Consider the following 25,216-nt stretch of genomic DNA (forward strand, 5'->3'; position numbering starts at 1 on the left):
AGTTCTGCTCTGATCTTGGTTATTTTCTTTCTTCTGCTGGGTTTGGGTTTGGTTTGTTCTTGTTTCTCTAGTTCCTTGAGGTGTGACCTTAGATTGTTTGTGCTCTTTCAGACTTTTTGGTGCAGGCTTTTAGGGCTGTGAATTTTCCTCTTAACACCTCCTTTGCTGTAGCTTAGAAGTTTTGATAGGTTGTGTCATTAATGTCATTCAGATCAAAGAATTTTTTAATTTCCATCTTGATTTCGTTTTTGACCCAATTCTCATTCAGGAACAGGTTATTTACTTTCCATGTATTTGCAAGCTGTTGAAGGTGTCTATTGGAGTTGATTTCAAGTTTTATTCCACTGTGGTGTGAAAGAGTGCTTGATATAATTTCGGCCTCCCAAAGGCCTGGGATTACAGGCGTGAGCCACTGCGCCCAGCCAGAAAAAATTTTAAAATATTTTGTACACTATTTGAAATGACTATGAAATGCTTTGTTTCAATCAATTAAAAAAATGGGAAATTGGCTTATCTTTTAGATACATTTAAAATGTCAAAGTCCTCCTTAAGCTTCAAGAAAATAAAATCAGTCTCCTTAAAATGAATCAATTATAATGAATTTGTCAAAATATTTATATTGTGTTAAGCTATTTTACCAAGACATTTCAAATTTATATCTCTGCATTAGTTAAAGACAGATTTAGAAATATACTGATTTTCTTCAAATACAGTTTTTAAAGTTACGATGATTAAAGATATGTGTGATCAGTCAGTTTATGATTATGTAAAATAACATGTCAATAGTTACAGGATAATGCAGGTAGGTAAGACACCTGTTCTACTATTGTGTGATTTCATGATTTAACTGGTGTAATTAGGAAAGGTTTTACATCTAATTTGAACTGTCATATCCACTTTTTTTTTTTTTTTTGAGATGGAGTCTCACTTTGTTGCCCAGGCTGGAGTACAGTGGCATGATCCCAGCTCACTGCAACCTCTGCCTCCAGGGTTCAAGCAATTCTCGTGCCTCAGCCTCCCGAGCAGCTATAGGCACCCGCCACCACACCCAGCTAGTTTTTGTATTTTTGTAGAGACAGGGTTTCATCATGCTGGCCAGGCTGGTCTCGAACTCCTGACCTGAAGTAAACCGCCCACCCTGGCCTCCCAAAGTGCTGGGAAGATACACTTCTAATCACAGCATTTCCAACTATATATTTGGTTGAAACAGTTGAAACTGCCACTGCAGTTACAGCAAAGGTAACAAGAGGTAAATTTCTAATATGTAACAGGAGAGTTGACTTTTCATCTAGAGTTAGCACCAAAATCATTAAATTTGTATAGATATTTGCATTAGCAGAAATCCCATTTTGTTCATGTTGTTTTTAAATAAAGTGACTTATTTAAAATTTAGTTGCATTTTAAAAATCTGTGTTATGGGAGTGGTAATATTGATTCCAGGCAGGGAGATGAGACAATTGTTAGAGAGGCAGGGATGGAGCTGAGTGGTCCTCCTGGTCTCCAGTGGCCTGGCGGTGGCGCGATGGGAGGGAGAGCGCCCCCTGGAGGCCTAGGCGGTTCCTGGCTCGTGTGCCCGCCGGAACCCAAGCAGTAAGCCTCTGGCCCCGCCAGGGCGTACGAATCCTTTCCTCGTTTATCCAGTATTAAGTCACGCTGTGTGCTAAGTGCCGTGGCCAGGCAGCAGCTGCACAACGAGCTGAGGTAAAATAGAGAACTAAGGAAGAATGGGGGACCCCAAAGCCAACTTGGTGACATCACACGCCGGAGTCGGACCCACGGCCCCCGGGCCACAGCTCAGAGTGGCGGGACCGCCCGGGTCGGGGCGGGGCCAGGGCGGGGCCTGTCACCAGGGAAACCGCCCTCCTAGTATCCGCGCGCGGCGGTTGAGCTGCGCCCAGCGAGGCAACTGCCTGCGAACGCCAGTTAGGGGAGGGGCGTCTCGGAGACCCAGAGACACCAAGGCCCCTGCGACGAGGTGGCTGCCGCTAGGGGGCGTCAGGACGACGGACCGGGTTCGAGTTGGGCCCGCCTTTTCCGCCCGCGCTCCACGCCCTTGCAGATCGGCATTCGCGTCCGAGAGCGGGAAAAAAGCAGTGTCCAAGGCGCCGGTAAGTAAAAGTCCGTCTTCACCGGCCGCCTGGGCCCGGTCCGCCCAGCGAACAGGGTGGCGTGAGGGTCACGGGCTGGAAACAATGCCACAGCTCAAGCCGACTCCAACAGTAGTAGCTTTTTTTTTTTTTTTCGAGAAAGGGCCTCCATCTTTCGCCCAGACTGGAGTGCAGTGGTGTGATCTAGGCTCACTGCAACTTCCGCCTCCGGGATTCAAGCGATTCTCCCGCCTTAGCCTCCCGAGTAGCTGGGGTTACAGGCGCGCGTCACCACGCCCGGCTAATTTTGTATTTTTAGTAAAGACGGGTTTCACCATATTGGTTAGACTGGTCTTGAACTCCCGACCTCAGGTCATCCGCCCACCTCGGCCTCCCAAAGTGCTGGGATTACAGGCGTGAGCCACCGCACCCAGCCTACAGTATTGGCTTCTGGAGGCCACTCAGGCACCGCCGTTTCTAGCTTGGAGAAGGGGAAACCGACAATAAAGTATCCTTAAAGGGATCGGTGTTCCGGCCTGCCACCTTTTCAGGTGTCAGTGTCGTCTAGCTAGTGTCCCTAGAATTACCCAGAATGTGCGTGGCACTGATTCATCAGTGGTTTAATCGGCAAAACCAGGTGTCTTACCTACCTGCCTCATCTGCTCACTACCTCTTTCTAAGGCGTTCTCACAGTCGCAAACGCTTTCTCTTCCTCCATTAATTCCAATAGGTAAGATTTTGGAGTCTCCTTTAAGGTCCCCAGTTTCTCGAAGATAGCCCAAGGAATCTCGCCATTTCCTTGCCTTTTATACATCTGGATTCATCCAGAGACGTAAACCCTGACCACCACCAGCTTCAAAGGGGTCCGGCCCGTGCAGTCACATAGGGCTTAGAAGGGCCCCGTCCTTATTTTCGTGCTCTGCTATGGCAATCTTGAAATTATTAATTTTTAAACCAGCACCCGCCTCCCCTCCCTGCCCCCCCCCCCCCCCCACATTTTCATTTTGCACTGGCCCTGGCCTTAATTCTCATTTTCTCAAAGGCTGCCATACAACTATAAAAATATAGTTAAAAGAGATTCTTCTCTAGACGTGTCAGTAGTCACTAGGACATCAAGAGACATGATTCTATTAACTAGCTAGGAGTTGTTGGAATCATAAAGCCTTTGTGATCCAATGCCCACCCTCCACCCCTTCTCAATTTCAGAACCTGAGAGACTGCTTAGAGAAAACCTGAGAGGTTGTAAAGCTGAGCTGTCCAGTACCAAAACTCACTGAACCACATGTAGCTGTTTAGCACTTGAAACGTGGCTGGTCTGAAAAAAGATGTGCTACAAACGTGAAACGCATACCAGCTTTTAAATTCCTTTCCTTTCCTTTTTTTTTTTTTTTGAGACGGAGTATCCCTCTGTCGCTGGAGTGCAGTGATGCAATCTTGGCTCACTGCAACCTCTGCCTCCCGGGTTCAAGTGATTCTCCCGTCTCAGCCTCCCGAGTAGCTGGGATTACAGGTGCCCACCACCACACCGGGCTAATTTTTGTATTTTTAGTAAAGACGGGGTTTCACCATGTTGGCCATGGTTGGCCAGGCTGGTCTCGAATTCCTGACCTCAGGTGATCCGCCCGCCTTAGCCTCCCCAAGTGCTGGGATTGCAGGCATGAGCCACCACACCCAGCCAATTTTTCTTTTTCTTTTTTGGAGACAGAGTCTTACTCTGTTGCCCAGACTGGAGTGCAGTGGCGCGACCTCGGCTCACTGCACCCTCTGCCTCCCGGGTTCAAGTGATCCTCCTGCCTCAGCCTCCCAAGTAGCTGGGACTGCAGGCATGTGCCACCACGCCGGCTAATTATTTTGTATTTTTAGTAGAGATGGAGTTTCACCATGTTGGCCAGGCTGGTCTCGAGCTCCTGACCTCAGGTGATCCACCTGCCTTGGCCTCCCAAAACGCTGGGATTACAAGTGTGAGCCACTGGGCCTGACTTTTTTTTTTTTTTGAGAAAGAGTGTTGTTCTGTTGCCCAAGCTGGAGTGCATTGACTTAATCATGACTCATTACAACCTCAACCTCCTGGGCTCAAGCATCCTCTTGCCTCAGCTTCCTGATCACAGGCATGCACCACCATGCCCAGCTAGTTTTCAATTTTTGTGTAGAGATGAGGTCTCACTATGAGAAATACTCGGGCTGGTCTCAAACTCCTGAGCTGAAGCAATCCTCCCGCCTCCCAAAATGTTAGGATTACAGGTGTGAGCCACTGCACCCAGCCTAAAGTCTCATTTTTAATTTAAAATATTTTATCCATCTTTATATTAATTACATGCTTAAATGATACTTTAAATCAGATTAAATATATTCAAATTAATTTCACCTGTCCCTATTTATTTTTTAACATGACTCCTAGAAAATTTTAAATTGTGACTATATGGGACTCACGTAATATTTCTTTGGGAAAACACTATTATAAAAGTTTTAAGATACTGGAAACTTCTTATAATGTTCAGAAAAACTGCCTTCCCGTCCCCCCCAAAAAAACTCACATTGACCCTTATTATCTCCCAGAAGATACCACTACCTACTCTTACCTATGTGATCCATATCAAACAACCTTACTAACCCAGCTTAACTCAGAGGCCTTGGCAGTTAAAGAACCACAGCCTAACTACAGATGGTCTAGGACTGCAGAATTATAGTCACTTTTAAGAGAAAGGCTCAAACTTCCCCCAGCTGTTGCATTAGACCAATTCAGTTGTTGGCAGACCTGTCTCTACTGTTCTGGCTGTTTGTCCAGTTTTGCATAAGTAAACTGTAAAGAAATTATAGAGAAGGGAAGAAAGACATCATCAAGGAGGGTGGTCACCTCACCAACTTTCATTCCAAATTATATTGTTACAAACTGTGGCATTGCAGCATCCTTGGCCTTACTTCTTTTTGTCAGTCATACCACTTTAAAAAGTAATTAGCTTTAGTGAAGAAATTGCCGCTGCTCTAGTCTGAAGCATAGATAGGGACAGAAAATGATCTCTAAATTTAAACTTTCACTTGAGCAGTCTCCATTAGTTATGGAGTATAAAATGGGTAGACTCCCATATCTTAACCTTTAGTGTTTTGAATGGCTCTCAAAAGCAGTGTGATGCAGGAAGATGTTAGCTCTACATCAGTATGTACTGGATGAGGTCCTAACCCAGTCCTCCTAGAGCCTCTAGTTCCATGGAAGATAACAGAAAAAGAGTTCTTGCTGTTAGTTCACATGAGTGCTGGTTGTTCAAAAGAACCTGGCGTCTCTCTCTTGCTCCCTCTCTCGCCATGCAACATGCCTGCTCCTCCTCCGCCTTCTACCAAGAGTTAAAGCATCAGAAGCCTAGCAGATGCTGGTGCCATGCTTGTACTGCCTGCAAAACCATAAGCCAAATAAAACTCGTTATGAATTGCCCAGCCTCAGGTATTCCTTTACAGCAACGCAAAATGGATTGACACACTTGGTTTATGTCTTCCTCTGGAAAGATATGGCTCTGTTTGTGAGCTACCTCACCCACGAGTGTGTTTTGCCTATTCACTGCTTACCCGTCTGTATTAGTCTTCCAGGCCGCTGATAAAGACATACCCTAGACTGGGCAATTTACAAAATAAAGAGGTTTATTGGGCTTAACGGTTCCACATGGCTGGGGAGGCCTCACAATCATGGCAGAAGGCAAGGAGGAGCAACATCTTACGTGGGTGACAGAAGGGCAAACAACTTGTGCAGGGAGACTCCCATTTTTAAAGCCATCAGAGCTCATGAGACTTATCCACTATCACAAGAACAGCACAGGAAAAACCCGCCCTCATTATTCAATTACCTCCCACCTGGTTCCTCCCATGACACATGGGAATTGTGGGAGTTACAATTCAAGATGAGATTTGGGTGAGGACACAGCCAAACCGTATTACCATCCCATCATGAGGCTCAGTCTCAGCTGTGCTTCTGAACTGCTTTGCCTCAGGAGCCACAGTATTTGACAAAGCCTTAGAAGCTGGATCTCCACCCCAGTAGACACCTGCAGGTGACTGAAATGAGATTGCCCCATCAGGGTGGGAGGATCTATCATCATGCAGCCATGTAATTTCTTAAGAAATTAAGGAAGGTTTAAGCGAAAAAGCCTTGGCAAGTTGAGTTGGGAAAGCATGTCTACCACTGGCTCAAATTACTGCCTTTCTGAGGCTTCTCTTTCGCCCAACACGCAAAGGTCAATCTTATGGGCAACAGCACCTTTCAACCATGACCAACCATGATCAGGTCAGCACTCTGAGATAGGATTGAGGTGTGTACACCACAGAATGCAAAATATTTGGGAATCCCTGGAAGCATGACAGAGGTGGGAACTGGAAGTTGAAGCTTAAGCATTCCTCCTAGCACTGAGAAAGGCTTGGTCTTGTCCTGATCTCTGGCTTTTGGTAGTGAAGCCACTTGGGCCTGTAGTTTTGTTACAAGATTTTTGACTACACAATTCAACATCTTTAACAGACATAGAACTACTTAGGTTATGCACTTACATGAGCTTTGGTAGTACCCATCTCATAAGGAATTTGTCCATTTCCTTACAAGACTTTGATGACTAAGTTGACTTTATGGGCATGCAATAATTTGTGATATTATTCTATCTGTTTAATGTCCTGAGACCTGTAGCATTATCCCCGTTATCATTGCAGACGTTGGCAATTTGTGTCTTCTCTCTCTTTTTGTTAATCAGTCAGGCTAAAGTAGTTTGGGCAATACTGACATTTTGAGCTGGATAATTCTTTGTCCTATGGGACTCACCTGTGCATTGTAGGATGTTCGGCAGCATCCCTAGCCTCCACCCACTAGAGGTAGCAGCACTCCTCCAGTGGTGACAACCAAAAATATCTCCAGACATTGCCAAATGTCCCCTGAAAGGCAGAATTGCCCCTGGTTGTACACCACTGCTTTAAACTACTTTATCTCTGTTACCATGTTTTCTGTTTCAAGCGTTTTCATTTAATGTATACATATTTTTATCTGCTGAAATTCCCCTCTGGTCATTCATGTTCCTGTCTATTTTTTTCCACTAGAACCTTCAATATATATGATTAATGTATTGATCAAATTTATTTTAAGTTCCCCCTCTCTTAGTTCTAACACTTAGGTTATCTGTGAGTGTGGTTCTGTTGATTACTTTCCCTCTTCACAATGATTTGTTTTTTTCTTTTTCATGCTCATAATATTTTATCAAATGTCAAGCATCTTGTGTAGGACAGTGGGGGGTTGAGATAATCTGTGCCCCAAAATAAGTTTGCTTTTTCTGCTAGGTCAGTAATGTGGGGTCTTGAATCAGTCTACTCAGTAGTTAAGCCGGGTTTGGGTTTTATTGGTCCATCTTCAGTACACCAGCAGGTTCGATTTCCTCTATTACCTTATGCTTAGGGTAGCGTGCTAGAGGGATTTTCTCAATATCCTATTTCATTCTCAGCTTCCAGCCTTCACATTGAGCCTGTACCACACAGGAGTCTCTCTCCATGCTTTTGCCTTTCACCCTGCTTGTTACTTGGTGCTTGCTATCTTGGTAGAGGAGGCCAGAAGACTATTGGTCATCCTGGTCCATCAGTCTTGGGTAAGGAATGGTCTGGGCAGATTTTTTGCCTTTTCCACAGTAAGAGCTTACTTCCCTGTATCAGTCTGATTTCACACTGCTATAAAGAACTACCCGAGACTGGGTAATTTATAAAGGAAGTAGGTTTAATTGACTCACAGTTCCACATGGCTGGAGAGGCCTCAGGAAACTTACAATCTGGCAGAAGGCAAAGGGGAAGCAAAGCACATCTTAGGTGGTGGCAGGAAGGAGAGAGAGTGAGGAGGAAAGTGCCACTTTTAAACCATCAGATCTCATGAGATCCCCCTCACTATCACAAGAACAGGGTTGGAGAAACCACCCACATGATCCAGTCACCTCCCACCGGGTCCCTCCCTCGACAGGTGGGGATTACAATTTGAGATGGGATTTGGGTGGGGACACAAAGCCAAACCCTATCATTCCCTTAACAGATATTCATCACCAACGGAGGCTCTCTCTAGTCTTCTGCCTTGTCCCAAGTCTTTTTCTTTTTTTTTTTTTGAGACGGAGTCTCGCTCTGTCGCCCGGGCTGGAGTGCAGTGGCCGGATCTCAGCTCACTGCAAGCTCCGCCTCCCGGGTTTACGCCATTCTCCTGCCTCAGCCTCCCGAGTAGCTGGGACTACAGGCGCCCGCCACCTCGCCCGGCTAGTTTTTTGTGTTTTTTAGTAGAGACGGGGTTTCACCGTGTTAGCCAGGATGGTCTCGATCTCCTGACCTCGTGATCCGCCCGTCTCGGCCTCCCAAAGTGCTGGGATTACAGGCTTGAGCCACCGCGCCCGGCCCCAAGTCTTTTTCATCAGTACCCAGTAGAGATGATGGAAGAGAGACTGAAAGTGGAAGCAAACTGTCTTTATGTCTGAGGCTCCCAGGGTTGGTTTTTTTTTGTTTGTTTGTCTGAGGCTCCCAGGGTTTGGTTTTGTTTGTTTTAATTATTATACTTTATGTTCAAGGGTACATGTGCACAACGTGCAGGTTTGTTACGAATGTATACATGTGCCATGTTGGTGTGCTGCACCCATTAACTCGTCATTTACATTAGGTATATCTCCTAATGCTATCCCTCTTCCCTCCCCCTACCCCACAACAGGCCCCAGTGTGTAATATTCCCCTTCCTGTGTCCAAGTGTTCTTATTGTTCAATTCCCACCTATAAGTGAGAACATGTGGTGTTTGGTTTTCTGTTCTTGCGATAGTTTACTGAGAATGATGGTTTCCAGCTGCATCCATGTCCCTACAAAGGACATGAACTCATCCTCTTTTGTGGCTGCATAGTATTCCATGGTGTATATGTGCCACATTTTCTTAATCCAGTCTGTCATTGATGGACATTTGGGTTGGTTCCAAGTCTTTGCTATTGTGAATAGTGCCGCAATAAACATACGTGTGCATGTGTCTTTATAGCAGCATGATTTATAATCCTTTGGGTGTATACTCAGTAATGGGATGGCTGGGTCAAATGGTATTTCTAGTTCTAGATCCTTGAGAGATCACCACACTGTCTTCCACAATGGTTGAACTTCCACCAACAGTGTAAAAATGTTCCTATTTCTCCACATCTTCTCCAGCACCTGTTGTTTCCTGACTTTAATGATCACCATTCTGACTGGTGTGAGATGGCATCTCATTGTGGTTTTGATTTGCATTTCTCTGATGGCTAGTGATGATGAGCATTTTTTCATGTGTCTGTTGGCTGCATAAATGTCTTCTTTTGAGAAGTGTCTGTTCATATCCTTTGCCCACTTTTTGATGGAGTTGTTTGTTTTTTTCTTGTAAATTTGTCTGAGTTCTTTGTAGGTTCTGGATATTAGCCCTTTGTCAGATGAGCAGATTGCAAAAATCTTCTCCCATTCTGTAGGTTACCTGTAAAGCCAAAATTGACAAATGGGATCTAATTGAACTAAAGAGCTTCTGCACAGCAAAATAAACTACCATCAGAGTGAACAGGAGTTTTATACTCTCATGCTAGTCCACACTTGACCGTTAGCAATTCATTAACAATTTTAGCTGAATTCTTTTTTTTTTTTTTTTTTTTTTTTTTTTTTTTTTTTTTTTTTTTTTTGAGACGGAGTCTCGCTCTGTCGCCCGGGCTGGAGTGCAGTGGCCGGATCTCAGCTCACTGCAAGCTCTGCCTCCCGGGTTCACGCCATTCTCCTGCCTCAGCCTCCCGAGTAGCTGGGACTACAGGCGCCCGCCACCTCGCCCGGCTAATTTTTTGTATTTTTAGTAGAGACGGGGTTTCACCATGTTAGCCAGGATGGTCTCGATCTCCTGACCTCGTGATCCGCCCATCTCGGCCTCCCAAAGTGCTGGGATTACAGGCTTGAGCCACCGCGCCCGGCCTAGCTGAATTCTTATCAGCGTATGAGGTACTTGATGTCTCTTCTTCAGTGCTCATGTCCCTTTGCTCCTTTGCCAGGCCAGTCTTTCCTTGGATTTCAAGCTACTTTATTGGTCTGTGACCTTAGGTAGGGTGACCAGTTGTTCCACTTTGCCTGGATCTGAGGAATTTCCCAGGATATGGGACTTTTAGTTCTAATATGGGGGTAGTCCAGTTGGTCTTCCTAACCTCAGTCCTCTGAGTTTCAGGAAAAATTATTTCGTAGTTTTCTGGTTGTTGGCATAGGAGCGATGCTCTTTCTAGGTTTCTACATCCTGGGCAGAAGACAAATTACTGAAATATTTATACATGTTGAATATGGACAAAAGTGGCTCTTGAGATAGTGAGAAACCATACGGGGGAAACATCTGTTTCTTACTAAAGCAGGGGGGTTCTTGTGAAATCTTCCCTAAAATAGAGAATAAGCAAAATCATTTCAGTATCTGCCATTCTTTTGTCTGTCAGCATCAGATTTATCTGATTACCTAAATGAACGCTCGTTGAAGAGCTGGGTCCATACCTATTCCTTCTACACCTATAGTTAGCATTCCACCAGCACCAGACTTATATTTTACCCCCAGCAACTGAGCATCTTTCATAGATTTTTGAGCAAAATTTTTTTCAAAATAAAAATCTGTATTCTCTCTCATCAAAGGAAGATGGCTGAGTGTAGCAGTAATCTTCAAATATTAATATTGACCATTTCTGGGTGAATAAGCCCATGTGTGTACACATGCGTGTATAATCTTGCTATCAGCTGCCTGGAGGCATATTTGGTTTATGTTGCCATGGGCAGTACCTCTGGTATTGTGTTTTTTATTTCAGATATTGTGGGAACCAGGAGTGTTTCTGACTCCTACAACCATCACTAATGGTTATGTGGTAGGCAGCCTCCAGGAAATGCTCTGTATCTGGTGTGACGACGAAAGCTTTATCATGTACTCAATTACTCTTTTGAGTATCCTTGAGTATCCAAGAAAAATATAACCTCTTGAGGAGCTTATGGTCTGTGTATGTGATATCTTGCTACTAAATAGTCAAGATAGTGACATTAGTACAATAGAATCAACACAGAAATCTTAAAACTGGGAACATTTATAATTTCAACAACTGTAGGCTTTATACAGCTGTAGATATAAAAATAACAGCTAAGACCTGTATTGTGTTTTTTATGTGCCAAACATTGTCCTAAATGTTTTATACTCATTACTACACTAAATCTCTACCTATATAAGCTTCATAACAACCCTATGGTGTTAAATGTTTATTATCCACATATTACAGATTAGAAAAATAAGGAACAACAGGGCTAAGAAATGTTTTCAAGGTCACACTAATAGCAAGTGGTGGCAGTGAGACTTGAACCTGTACAGTTTGTTTCCACAGTTCTTTTTTTTTTTTCTTAATGAGAAGGAGTCTCACTCTGTCTCCCAGGCTGGAGTGCAGTGGCGTGATCCTGGCTCACTGCAACCTCCGCCTCCTGGGTTCAAGCAATTTTCCTGCCTCAGCCTCCCAAGTAGCTGGGATTAGAGGCACCTGCCACCATGCCTGGCTAATTCTTGTATTTTTAGTAGAGACGGGGTTTTACCGTGTTGGTCAGGCTGGTCTTGAACTCAAAACCAGGTGACCCGCCCGCCTCAGCCTCCCGAAATTCTGGGATTACAGGCATGAGCCACTGTGCCCGGCTCTCCAGAGTTCTTTTTAACCACTGTGACAGTGGTCGCAAATACAGAAGACAAAAAATATTTCAACTCGCAGGATGATGTAGAGAAAGTGCGAGCTGTATATGTGGAAAAAAAGCCTTTTAAATACCACTTTGATTTTAGGCCATGTGCCAACCAAGGATGTACAGAAAGCTGAAAGAGGACTTGCTAAGGAAAATAAGTTAGCAAGTGGTACAGTGATGCCCTGGGCTCATAAGTCAGCAAACAGCATGAAATATACAGATAGTTGTGCCCATTTGATAGAAGTGTCATGTGATGCAGATGACAGTAACAGTGGAAGTGCTAAAAAAAAAAAAAAAAAGAAACTTGCGAGAACAGCCCTACTTCTGCATATAAAATACTTGAGTACTTTCAGTTTCAAAGTTAAAGATTGCTCAGAAACCACTTGCCATACAGAAGAAATTTAGGATGAAAATTTTTATCAAATGATTGAGAATGTGTTAGGTCATTCTTAGATTGCTATAAGGAAATACCTGAGACTTGGTAATTTATAAAAAGAGGTTTAATTGGCTTGTGGTTCTACAGACTGTCTAGGAAGCATAGCACTAGCATCTGCTCTGCTTCTGAGGAGGCCTCAGGGAGCTTTTATTTATGGCAGAAGGTGAAATGGGAGCAGCCATGGCACATGGCAAAAGCAAGAGAGAGAGAGAGAGTTGGGGAAATGGAAGTAGCATACACTTTTAAATTACCAGACTCACAAGAACTCACTGTCACGATGGCAGCACCAAGCCACGAAGGATCCATTCCCACGACCCAGACACCTCCCACCAGGCCCCAACCTTCAGCACTGGTGATTACAATTCAGCATGAGATTTGGGCAGGGACAAATATCCAAACTATTAGATTGGTGCAAAAGTAATTGTGGTTTAATACATCAGAGAATAAAACCAATGAATGGAAAGTAGAAAGAACTTTGCTTTGAAGATGACATCATGGATGTGATCAACTCATGTGAATCAAAGTAGATTCACAAATGACTAGAATATCTCACAAACCCTGAGACTGGTTCTTGTAAGAGAATACACAGGAAAGACAGGACAGTCAACAAGAATATTCAAAGCATTTGGCGAGGGCGGAGTAGGATGATTGATTTTCAAGTCAACTGATTATTACAACAAAATATATGTAGGAGATGAAGTATTTTAGCCTAGCCCAAGGGAAATCACTAATATCCTCTCTATACTTACTGGGTAACCTAGATGATACAATACAGCTCTTATTAAGTGGCACTTATTATGTGTGAGTCTGATATTCTCACAGAGGCACACACACACACAAAAGCTGGGGGGTGAGGGGGTATAGTGGTGGCCTGGGAGTAGGGAGGAAAACTCAGATTGTGTTAAAAGATACAATGCAGAAATTTTATAGGTTGGTTTCTTAAGGTTAACTTTATAGTCCAAAAGGTAGAGAGGGTTGATAATCCAGTACAATTTGTAGACATTGATGAAAAGATACTACATATTTTGTGCTTTACTGTAACACATTTTATCTTTAAGACGAGGTAAACAACCATTTAATATAACAAGCTTAGCTAAGTCTTGATAATTTAGAATTTTCTACTCAAAATAATTGAGTGAGGATGTCCTTTTGTAGAACGAATTACGTGTTTAAGGTATTGTCAATGAGGAGGAGGAGGAGCACTGCTGTCCTAAGATCAACACTATTCTGAGGCCATGGTTATGCTTTTGTTTAAAAAAAAAAAAAGATTATTACTTTCTAAATAGAAGTATCCCAGAGAAGACTGGGTTTGAGGTTTGGTGAAGGTTACATTTTGAGTAAAGGACACAGAGGACATTGGATTGGCAGTGTTCAGTGTGTGTGGTTTTTCATGTCTCCCCAAATCCTCCCAGGAGATGTATTTAGGCTGCTAAAACCCGCTGTTTTACCTGCTCAGGAAGTGAGCTTATCAAACATCTTTTATCCTCAACTATATTATCTTGAAATTGCAGCGTATTAACTCACATGGTTGCAAAAACTGCCTTTCACTAGTCTGACCATCTGGATCTAACATTCAATATCCAGGAACAGTCCTTGCTAAGCTATCATCATATCATCACTGTCTTGCCACATTGCCTGCAGTTGATATGATAATGATTAGGCATCATAACATAGAGTCATTTTGTAACAGTGGAAGGAGAGGATGTTGTAAGGGATGTGTGCATACAGCTCTCTGCAAGCCTCTGGGTATAATGGGGCTGAGCAAAGCAACAGGTATAATAGGGTCCGGCCAGGTGTTACCACATAAATGGGGAGACATATCTGGACTTCGGATGTGTTGTGATGTTTACAGGCATAACAAAACCCAGCTGCATATTTTTTTGCCATAGCCTCAGCCAGTAGCTTGCCACAGGGAGGCATTACACACAGACCTTGCTGTGGGAACTATTTGATTGTTCAAATACCTGTCTGGTACATCACCAGGCATAGGCAGCTACTGACTAGCTGCCAGAATCAGTAATTATAATAACTGTTACAGGCCAGGCTTGCTGGCACATGCCCATAGTCCCAGCTACTCAGGAGACTGAGGCGGGAGGATGGCTCAAGGCCAGGCATTTGAGGCTGCAATGAGCTAGGATCATGCTACTATGCTCCAGCATGGACAACAGAATGAGACCCTGTCTCAAAAAGAGAGAAAGAAATGTATATAAAAAAGCTGTTATAATGGTTTCCTCACAAACTAAAGGTGAGGAGGGCTTGTATAATAACTATGTTGATACCATGAATCAAAAAATGGCAAATATTACTGTTTTTTGAAGTTTTTGGAAGAATCTAATCCCCAAAAAGAGCCTATTTTTCATAAACACAAGAAACAGGTGTACACATCCCAGATTTTATTAATGTTTGAGGATTTGTGAGTGGGAATTCAAAAGCAAGCACAGGCTGCACTGATCAGTTTAATATTATATATTTCAATTTTTTTTTTGTCATTGCCTCTCTTTCTGCAAAAAGACTTCCTATATTTTCTCTTAAGGTTTTCACAAATTTCAGGCCAATTGATGAACACTACTTTCACCCACAGGTATAAGGTTTAACTGAAAATAGTAAGATCTTACTGTTGCTCTTACACACTGGATATTTTCTTTTCAGATTTTATTTGGAGAGAAGCAAGCATCTTTGCCTCTTTGGAGTAGGAAATTCAGACTTGAAAAAGGTAGGATTTTCTTCCTCTGTCTTTCAACTTGTGAAAAAAATTAAAGTGTAATTTTCAAAAGTGGACACTTTGTTAAAAATTTAAGATAGTTTAGTTTTGTAGATACTTCTAACTTAGGGATGAAGGCTGTAGATAGTATATCTGAATTTTAAACTGCTTTAAATATGGTTTTCAGAAACTTAAACTTTTCTCCTCTTAATTTTCAAAACTATTTAATTTTGTGAACTAATTACATTTCAAACTAAAGTGAAAGGAGTTATGTCTTGGAACTTGACAAACTTTTGCATTTTATACTTTAGGCACTGATTATAAATGAAGGTGGCAGGATGATGGTAGACAGGATTTACACCATGACATTTGAACTATATGATTGAATGGGAAAGGGAAACCAGTTATCTCATTACGCATTAAAATAGGCACTAAAGTGTAAATGTGTAGTTTAACAATGACACCTGTATAATTACTACCCAGGCTAAGAAATAGAAAATTACCAGCATTCTAGGAAATATATGCATATTGCTTCTAAGTAACAGCCCTTCTCCTCCCCACAGGTGACCACTATCTTTACCTGTATACTAAAATTCCTTTTTTCATACCAGTGGTTCCCAAAGTTTGGTCTGGCATCAGCATCATCTGGGAATCTGTTAGAAATGCAAATTCTTGGGTTCATTCTCTGATCTATTACATTTATGTATTTTTTATGGGATGCATATTTATATGATAAAATATAAAGCAATGATTCTCAAACTCTAACATGTATCAGAACGACCTGAATGGCCTTTTAAAACACAGATGCTGGGTCCTACCTAGAGTTTCTAGTGATCTCTTTCTATTGTCTGTTTTAATCATTGATTCCAATTTTCTTCTATGCTGGATATGTTTGACCCTCTGCTAGTCATTGCACTTGAAATGTCATTTTGTGGAAATAATTGTCTGGCCTACAATTAAGATAGTTTGCCCCAAAGATCACACGTATTTGCTTTTGTTGGGTACCTGCAAGTACTACAAGTTTGGGCCCACCTGTTCAAAGTTTGATATTTCCTGGACAACTCAGAGGAGTCTCATCACATTCAGATTATTACAATTCTTGTTCACGTTCACTCTGAAATTTTGGATCCCAGATTGTTGTAGGAGAAGGTCTCCTGACAGACTCCCTAACTTTTATGAACCCAGAGTTTTGTTTTCAATCTCCTCTGTACTCTGAAAGGCTGTCAAAATGGAGTCCTAATGTTCTGGGATTAGCAGTGCTTTCAGTGAAAAAGTGGCTTCAGGCTTGTTTACTTCCCTTGATTCTTTGCTTCTCTTTACTCCTGGCCTGATAATTCCTTACTGTTTTGTAATCTCTTTGAGGCTTTTAAAAAGATTATTTGAAATATATTTTACCCAGTTTTTTAGTTGTTTTGTTTTCAGCTGTCAGACTGACCTAAATAACCTAGGCCATCATTACTAGAAATGGAAAATAAATTAATAAGGCACAATATTTTTCAGAGTACTGTGGTTTTTCAAAACATTAAAAAGCAATAGATGGGCTGGGCATGGTGGCTCAAGCCTGTAATCCCAGCTACTTGGGTGGCTGAGGCAGGAGAATCGCTTGAACCCGGGAGGCGGAGGTTGCAGTGAGCCAAGACGGCACCATTGCACTCCGGCCTGGGCAACAAGAGTGAAACTCCGTCTCAGAAAAAAAAAGCTGTAGATGTTTATATTTTTGGGAACAAAAAGTTCTTTTTGTTAGTCTACAACTTTAATCAGACATGGGACACACAAGATGATTTGGATACAAAAACCCTTTTTTGTTAAAAGATTCCCAGAGTTCCATATTTAAAAATATTTATGACCTTTAACCTTATGACCTTAAATAGTGATATAACCTTTAACCACTCCAGAGTGCTCTGATATTTACACAGTGGGTTCCAGAAGTGCTTCCCACAACTTCAGAAAGCCTCACAAAATGCAGAAGTGTACCTAGTACAATATCCACTTCACGATTCGTGATACTGATATCAAACACTAGGGTCTCAGTCTAGGTCCCATTGCTTGCCGCACGAAAAGAAGCAAGTATTGCCAGGGAAGTCTTTATTATTTTACAGTTGATGTCAACCAGAGAGACCAGAGCCAAACCTCAAATCCATCTCCTTGCTCCAAGCAAAGTTAGGGGTTTATATAGTGAGGAAGGAAAACAGGAGAGCAAGGAAGAGGAGTTGATCAACAGGCAGCAGGTGGTCGAATGGGGGATCTAGTATCTCACTGTAACCACGTGCACAAAGACAGTGATTAGGGCTGGGTAAGGAAGAGGAAGTGGTCAGCAGGCAGCAGGTGCATCTCGGTCTGGGTGCAGCGATTCAGAAAGCCACAAGATGCAGGAACTCCCAGTTCTGAGCTACAAATAACAGAGGGTGCTTTTCACATCACAGAGGCTTTCTAGCCATGGCACTTCTTAAGTTACAAGGCAAGTTATGGCCAACCTCCATCCAACCCTTAGTTGATAACTTATGTTTAAAACAACATATTGACCTTTAAACCAATATGACACCACCATTATTACTTTCACACAACTTCTCTCTTAAAAATCAAAATGTTGCTCTTACAATTATAAAATTTCTTAATATAAATTTCCATTTCTTATTATAAAATCCTACTTTATGAAAAGATGTGGAGAGCCAGGACCACCATGAAGCCCACTCAGTTTAACCACTTCCTTAGAGATATATCTGACTGCATCCCATGTGTTTTGTTTGGGATATAGGTATTTTCCTTATGTAGTAGCACATGCTCCTCCTCTCTTCCCAGCTAGAATATGATCTAAAGACATGTGGTTTTAGACCACATTTATTATGGCTACCATTTCTTTGGTATTACTTTTGAATAGCGGGTCATATATAATAGCTGTATCACTGATTGCTGAGGTTGCCCAGTCAACTGAACTTTGGAAATTACATAACAAATTCTGTTTCTGAGCCTAGTAAGAATTTTGAGGAACCATTTAATTGCCCTAGTGGTCTAGTTATGCCCAAATAGCTGCCACTACTGTATTCCCCAGGCAGCCATTGGTGTGCACATGCCCCCTATATCCAGTAAGTAGAATAATGAGGAGTGGGCCTATGCTTTTTGCCAAAATCCGGAGTCCAATTTTTGATATTCAATGTAGATGTTAAAGAATGGGACCCTTATGAGCACCCTGATGTTACAAGCACTAGTGCCTATTCCCGTGAACTCTCAGAATCATCTAGATATGGCTGAAGATTATGCTTAGGACAGCAAGGGTCAGGAAATGTATGTCTTGGGGTTTAGGGATAGATCATCTTTCTGGCAGCTCCAGTTAAATGGCCAAGTATGATTGCATCTGATAGAGATTTGATAAATCTCACGAGCCTCCATCTCCACATGTGCTTTCTTTCAACTGCAGCAGGCCTTCCATTTATGATCACTTAATAAGCTTCGCCTTTGCATAGGCTATCCAGGTTCTAGAATTTGTCCAGTTTTTAACTTGGTACCATGATTCCCCATCTCTCAGTTTTCTGGAATGAAGTGTGTATCTCCAGTATTTGGGATCTATATTACACTGTATTTGTAGCCTCTAGACTAATTATATAACTTGGCATATAGCCAGAGGTATGTGATTCAGTATTTTCTTGGGAAGATTTAACTCCTGCAGGTCCTCTGAATCACCTGAGATGTGTAGGGCAATAAGTGTAATCATTCCTTTTAAGGTAAAACTGCCCTCATAACCATTACTATTGTACTAGAATGAGGACTACTGACTTACTGGCTATAAGCTTATTTCAGTTGGTATTATAACCAGTTCTTTCAATTCTTTCACTGTCTCCAACGCAGATCAGATATCTCTTTGAGTTTCTTTTTAAAAGTTTCCATGAGAGTTAGTTCTAGCTAAGAGCTGTATGTCACTGGCATTGAACTGTCAGGAAATACCTGGTCAGAGCTCCTAGCCCAAAGCATCTCCAAAGGTGAGCACCCTATCATCCTGTTCACTGGGAACTAGTACTTGGAATAGTGCAGTAAACTCTTTGTCCTACTGTAGTTATTTATCTTACTACAGTAAATTTTTCTTAGAGAAGACTTTCACACAAGATTGGCTTCAAGAACCCTAACCAGTACAACCCGGGTTCCCAAGGGAGAGGATGTTAGACCCTGGGTTTGTTGGCAACCCAGTCTAGTTCTTTCCCTGCATTCTTGAAAGCTTTTTTTCTGAAGTGGTTAGAGCCAAGTAGTCACTGATAGAGATTGTGTAGAGGGAATTCATATACAAAGGGTAGAACAGGGTCTGCTAGATAGCTAGCTAAAGTCAGCATGTGGTAAATTTAGGAAGAACTGTGATTGGTAGCTAAAGGTTCTTTGCTGCTAATGTACGGGAAGAAAATCAAAGGATTGGACAGAAATAGTAGTGTGCCTTCCCTATCTTTATCACCCATTTGTCATTTTCAGGCCTATTTGTTATTCTCTTAACCTGTAGACTCTACAAGGATACTTATGGCTTAGTTTCCAGTGTTTTGTATTTCATGAAACATTTGTATCTCAACCACACCCCACCCTATACCCCAACTTACTTACCTACTTATCTGTTCCTTGCACATAAAGTCTCCTGCTCCTGAAAGTTCCCAGTGGGAAGGTATACAAATCTGGGGACATTGGCCTCCCCACTAGGGCAGTTGTCTCAGAAGTGTCTGAAGTTTGGATATTAGGGTTGAAGAGCAGACAGTACAATTAGCACTCTTATTTCTTCTGGTATTTCCTTACCATGACGTTTATGGGTTGCCCATCAGTTTGGGCTTTTTTTTCCACCCCATTTTTCAATACCTAGAGTAATAAGTATTTCTATTGAGAACTTCCTTTTTCTCTTTTTTAAATTTCCCTCTATTTTCTTTTGATTATTTTGAGAGCTGAAATTCACAGAAGTATCCTAAATTATCTTTTCCCAAATTGTTATAGGAAGGACTTCTAGTTACCTACTCTGCTATTCGTTCTTCTTCCTTTTTCTTTAGCAGAACCTGATGTGTATGGGGTTGGGGGCACCATGTACTCAGCTAAAAAACTATAGTGCCCATCCTTCATTACTGATAAGGATGGCAGTGGAACACGGTTCTTGCCAATAAGGTGTAGTCAAAGGTATTGAGAGAGATACCTAGTAAAGCTCCTTAAAAGCCAGTAGCCTCACAGCATGTAGTCTTTTGCCTTTCTTTCTTTCTCTTCTTCCTGCCTATATTTTAGGGGAGATGCTAGACATAGAATAGACATCTCACAACAGTGAGCCATAAGAGAGAAGCCAAGATAATAACTTGGGTCACATCTGAAAAGACTGAGTTAGACGCTATGTGTGAACTCAGACAGTCAGAAACCAGTCATACTTTTTGCACGCTACCACTATCCCCGTTATCTTAGGGTTAGAAAAAACTGCCTTTATCATGACAGATTCATACAGTTTGTATATCTCCAACACTGCAGTAGGACTTTACTGCCATCATTTAATTACTCTCACAATCTGGATATAGACGTTATTTTGCACTGGAATCTTTAAAAATAACTCCTTGTGTCTCTGTGCCCCAGGTTGATATTCCTTAATTATGGAGGGCCCAAGATCTTTAAAGGGAGTGGTAGCATGCAATTCAGTAGATGGCAATGTGGTCAATTTTGATAATTAGATAAAAATATTAGTATGCACAGCCAATGACTTTTAAAATAGTAATAACATGAAAGTACCATGAGGTAGTTTTACAGTGAATCGCATGTTTTAAATGTATACATTCATGTTTTAAGTGTTGTGGGGATGAATTACTTGTTTTATAGATTTCTATTTTCAACCATATTTTCCTATTCTGTACTATTTGCCATACTAGAACACCGGAAAAGATTTAAGACCTCCAAATGTAAAGGATTATTGAGAAAGAGTTGCCAAAAAAGGGTCACATATTAGTTAGATAAGTTGTAGTTTCAAAATAGTATCTCCAATATCTCAGTTTATAGAAAGACAATATTCTGCATGTACATCTGTCTTAACTGGAGGGCTCTTATAATATTAAGTTGTTAATATTGGAGCTTTTTCTAGCTAGATGGGATAATAGTTTTTTTAGTCTTCTATTGCTTTAATTTTTCTGTAATGACCTGGTATTACCTGTTTGTAACTTTTTTAAAAGTTGAAAAAAATTCCTCTTGATGGACATTTAACAAGAGAAGCAGAAGTATGCTGCTGAGAAATGAGTAGCATCAAGTCAGGAACAGGGGGAACAAAGGGACTCCTGCCTTTGCTGCTGATCCGCCAGAACAGCCATCAGACTCCTCAGACTGCTGCTGGCTCCTGAGCTGCTGCTGAGCTGCCTGTGGGATCTTGAGTGGTAGTGAGCGCTCGCTGTGACACCAAAGATCCTCTTTCTTGTCTTGTTATTTCTTCATGTTACCTTATCCTAGTCTATGTTAGTAATGTCTCCGTCTCTCTCTCCCTTTCTCTACCATAGTGGTGTGTGGTTGACTCTGTTTCTCACCATGTCTTCTCACAAGACTTTCACCATTAAGCGATTCCTGGCCAAGAAACAAAAGCAAAATCGTCCCATCCCCCAGTGGATTCAGATGAAACCTGGTAATAAAATCAGGTACAACTCCAAAAGGAGACACTGGAGAAGAACCAAGCTGGGTCTATAAGGAGTCGCACTTGAGATGGCACACATATTTATGCTCTATCAAGGTCATGATCACCTTACGATATCAAGCTGAAAATGTCGCCACTATCTGGACAGTTGTACATGTTTTACTGGGAATATGTTTTTCTCTTTTTCTATATGTTCTGTGCTAGTAGGGTGGATTCAGTAATAAATATGTGAAAGCTTTTGTTTCAAAAATGTCTCTGTCTAAAAACTGTCCATTTATTGAATAAGCATCAGGATCTGTGCTATATGTCAAACCCCTGGGTAATGCTGAGGATAAATGCTAAGCCAAATAGACCTTCAGCCTTTGGTGAGAGGGATAGATGCTACTCAGATCATACAGATGTATACAGTGGAACAAAATGAGATCAGGACTACAGAGGAAAATAAGACACAGAGGAGGCAGAGTTCCTGGGCAAGTGGGGAGACCCACTTTATGCCTTCAGTATGTGTTCAGAACTCAATACAAGTTAAGACCTATAGGAAGCACGAGTCAAGCAAGTGAAGATTGTCATGAGGAGAACAAGTACTTTAGGCAGAGGAAACAGAGTGTTTGAAGGCCTCGAGCAGCAATGAGCATTTTGTCCTTAGGGAAGTGAAAGGAGCATAGAAAGGAGATGGCTAGAGCATAGAAAGCAGAGGGAATGACTGTAGGTGAGTTTGCAGAGCTAAGTAAAGGCCAAATCACAAAGGGCTTTAAAAGTCATAAGAACACTGTACCTTTTTCTCCTAAGCAGTAAGCAACGATTGAAAGGTTTTGAACTGAAACCATACTTCAATCGGGTTAGTTTTCACACTGGCTGTGTTACGGAAAATGGATTGGAGAAAGAGACAATAATGGTATTGGATGGAAGAGGAGGCCATTGATAAAATGCGAATATCAGCGATCAGTTAAGGGGCAGTCACAGATTTTGTCATTTATATCGCTGTTCTATTTAATAGGACATGATCCAGAAGCAGTGGTAGGCCACGGTCTAGAATTTGTAACATTTCTAGCTAGCAGTCTCTGCCTGTCTTCTTCACTCTTCTCTACATGTGGGTTCTTGTGTTTACCATAAACTTCTGGACAGTGGTCATGTCTGAGAATTATGAACTAAGAGTTATGAGGTAATCTTTTTGCTCTTCTCAAAGTGTTGCAGCCACAGTTATTAAGAGAATTGAATGAGTAATGAGTGCTTATTGTGTGCCAGGGACTCTAGTGGGCACTGGCATATGGAGTGAGTGAAGACTGAGTCCCTACTTTCATGGAACTCATTAAACTGGGAGCAGATCTTAAATCTTGCAAATATGTAATACAAACTGTGAAGTGACTGTGAATACTTGCCTTGTCAGTTACTGAAAAAAAATCTTAAGGAAATAATCTTCATGGATCCCAGTCTCAGGGCTACCTTGTATGATCATGCAGTTTGGCATTTAGATGAAGATGACTGGCTAAGGGAGTTAATCAGGACTACAACTCTCCTAGAATTCCACTTGCCAAGCCACACCGTTGTGCAAAACTACATCTGCCCAGAAGGAAGGATACATTTTTCTTTGTGCTAAGGTGTCACGTAGGTCAGCTTCATCTCTCCCTCTGATATCAGGAGTGAATTCCCTATTCTCAAAATTGAATGGGAGGCTCTACCTCATAAGTATGTAGCTGCCCTGAGCACAGAAGTGTATAGGAGGTGAAGGTCTAGGAATGAGTGTAATTTTATGCTTATAAAAAAATGGAGAACACTCAATTCTCCATATTCATGGTCCCACATCTGCAAATTCAACCTACCACAGATTAAAAATGTCCAAAAATTATAATACAATAATAAAAAATACACATGAAAATACAGTATAACAATGATTTATATACCATTTACATTTTATTAGGTCTTATAAGTAATCTAGAAATGATTTTAAATATCAGAAGAAGTGAATAGGTTATATGCAAATAACTATGGCCATTTCATCTAAAGGACTTGAGCACCTGTGATTTTAGTATCGGTTGAAGTCCTAGAACCAGTCCCTGGCAGATAACAAGGGATGACTGTACAAAGAAGGCCTCATTTTAAGTACATAGATAATTTTTTTAAGTGAGCCCTTTGTCTTCAGGGATTAGATCAACGTTGTATAGACCTAAGACAATGTGTCCCAGTGGTGGAACAGCGGAGGAAAAATCTGGTCTGTGCATCCTGAGGTGGTTGTAGTAGGGTTAAGAAAATTAAGGGCGTCATACTGGGAAAGCTATGATGGAAGAGGAAGGAGGAACCCGTATGTAAAATCGAGTATTGGTTTCTATTCTTTTTTTTTTTGGGGGGGGGGGGGATAAGAGTCTTGCTCTGTCGCCCAGGTTGGAGTGCAGTGGTGTGATCCTAGCTCACTGCAGCCTTGAACTTGTGGGCTCAAATGATCCTCCCACCTCATCCTCCTGAGTAGCTAGGATAACAGGTGTGCACTACCATGCCCAGCTAATTTTTTACTTTTTATAGAGACAGGGCCTCTCTATGTTGCCCAGGCTGGTCTCGAACTTCTAGCCTCAAGCAGTCCTTCCACCTTGGCCTCTCAAAGTGCTGGAATTCCAGGCATGAGCCACCACACGCAGCTTGGTTTCTGTATCTTGCATCTAGTTAATTGAACAAGGCTTTTACTTCCATAATCTTAAGATTTCTGACTCAATTTTGAAATAATGGAATCTCAGCTTGTGAGAGTGATCTTGCTTCTGGGAAGAATTCTGCCACAGTAAGTTCAGAAACAAAAAGCAAAGGACTGGGATTCAGGTAGCTTGAAGTTGTGGCTCTTCCCAACAGTTTTATGATGTTGGACAACTGGTAGAGACCTCTCTGGGCCTTAATTACTCTATATCACCTGAACATATCAGAGAGCCGACTTCCTCACTGAGTCACAGGCCTTGAATGAGATTGAAAAAAGCTTCATAAAATGTGAGGCAATAAAACAAGGTTTTCATAAAATGCTGCTTTAGAGTGTCAGAGGTCTGACTCTGAGATGAGTTCAGCTGACTGGGTTGGCTGACCCTCTCTACCTTGGTATGGTCTGTTTCTAAGTAGGGGTCTGGGCTCATCTGTCTTTAGGCTGCACCAAGGGCTGTGACTCCATGCTAGCATTGATGATTGAAACATTTTAATAATTTGTCATAAAGATCTAAGACAATAGGTAGTTTTCTGAGTCTAATAGATTATGTTCTGAGCATAGGCCATCTGTCACCTAATGAAATCTGAGGTCAATTATAGAGGATTTTTGCTCCATTTGATGGGACCCATAAAATTTAGGTCACTCTCAAGCACCAGCACCAACCTTAACAGAGAGCATGTATCAGAAGATACAGATGTCTTTTGTTTGCCACATATCATATGAGAAAATATACCTGAAATTGTAGGATGATGTAAATGGGCATGTTCAGTATAGGTCTACATTTGATCCAGCAATCCCACTACTGGGTATCTGCCCAGAGGAAAAGAAGTCATTATACGAAAAAGATACTTGCACACACATGTTTATAGCAGCACAATTCACAATTGCAAAAATGTGGAACCAACCCAAATGCCCATCAATCAATGAGCAGATGAAGAAACTGTGATATAACTTTTTCCTCTCCATTTTTAAGAGTTCTTTACATATTAGGAACATTAGCCC

At 41.8% G+C, this 25,216-nt stretch overlaps 1 protein-coding gene across 7 annotated transcripts in view; it reads left to right on the top strand.

Moving 5' to 3' along the window:
* Window positions 1-1,655: 1,655 nt before the first annotated feature.
* LOC104653521 (60S ribosomal protein L39-like) overlaps window positions 1,656-25,216 on the top strand; it is a 69,123-nt gene continuing 45,562 nt past the window's right edge. For 5 of the 7 annotated variants that reach the window (XR_004057970.1, XR_004057971.1, XR_004057972.1 and 2 more), the window contains exons 1-2: window positions 1,656-2,108; window positions 14,879-14,942. Coding sequence is in view for 4 of the 7 variants with exons in the window: in XM_030932500.1 (XP_030788360.1) it covers window positions 1,725-2,108; window positions 14,879-14,942 (448 nt within the window). In the remaining 3 variants the exon portion in view is untranslated. Of the gene's footprint in view, window positions 2,109-14,878; window positions 14,943-21,406; window positions 21,790-25,216 lie in introns of those variants that run through there. The other 2 variants (XM_030932507.1, XM_030932512.1) reach the window with 2 other exon arrangements.

Source organism: Rhinopithecus roxellana, chromosome 1 (assembly GCF_007565055.1).
Source record: "Rhinopithecus roxellana isolate Shanxi Qingling chromosome 1, ASM756505v1, whole genome shotgun sequence".
Taxonomy (NCBI): Eukaryota; Metazoa; Chordata; class Mammalia; order Primates; family Cercopithecidae; genus Rhinopithecus; species Rhinopithecus roxellana.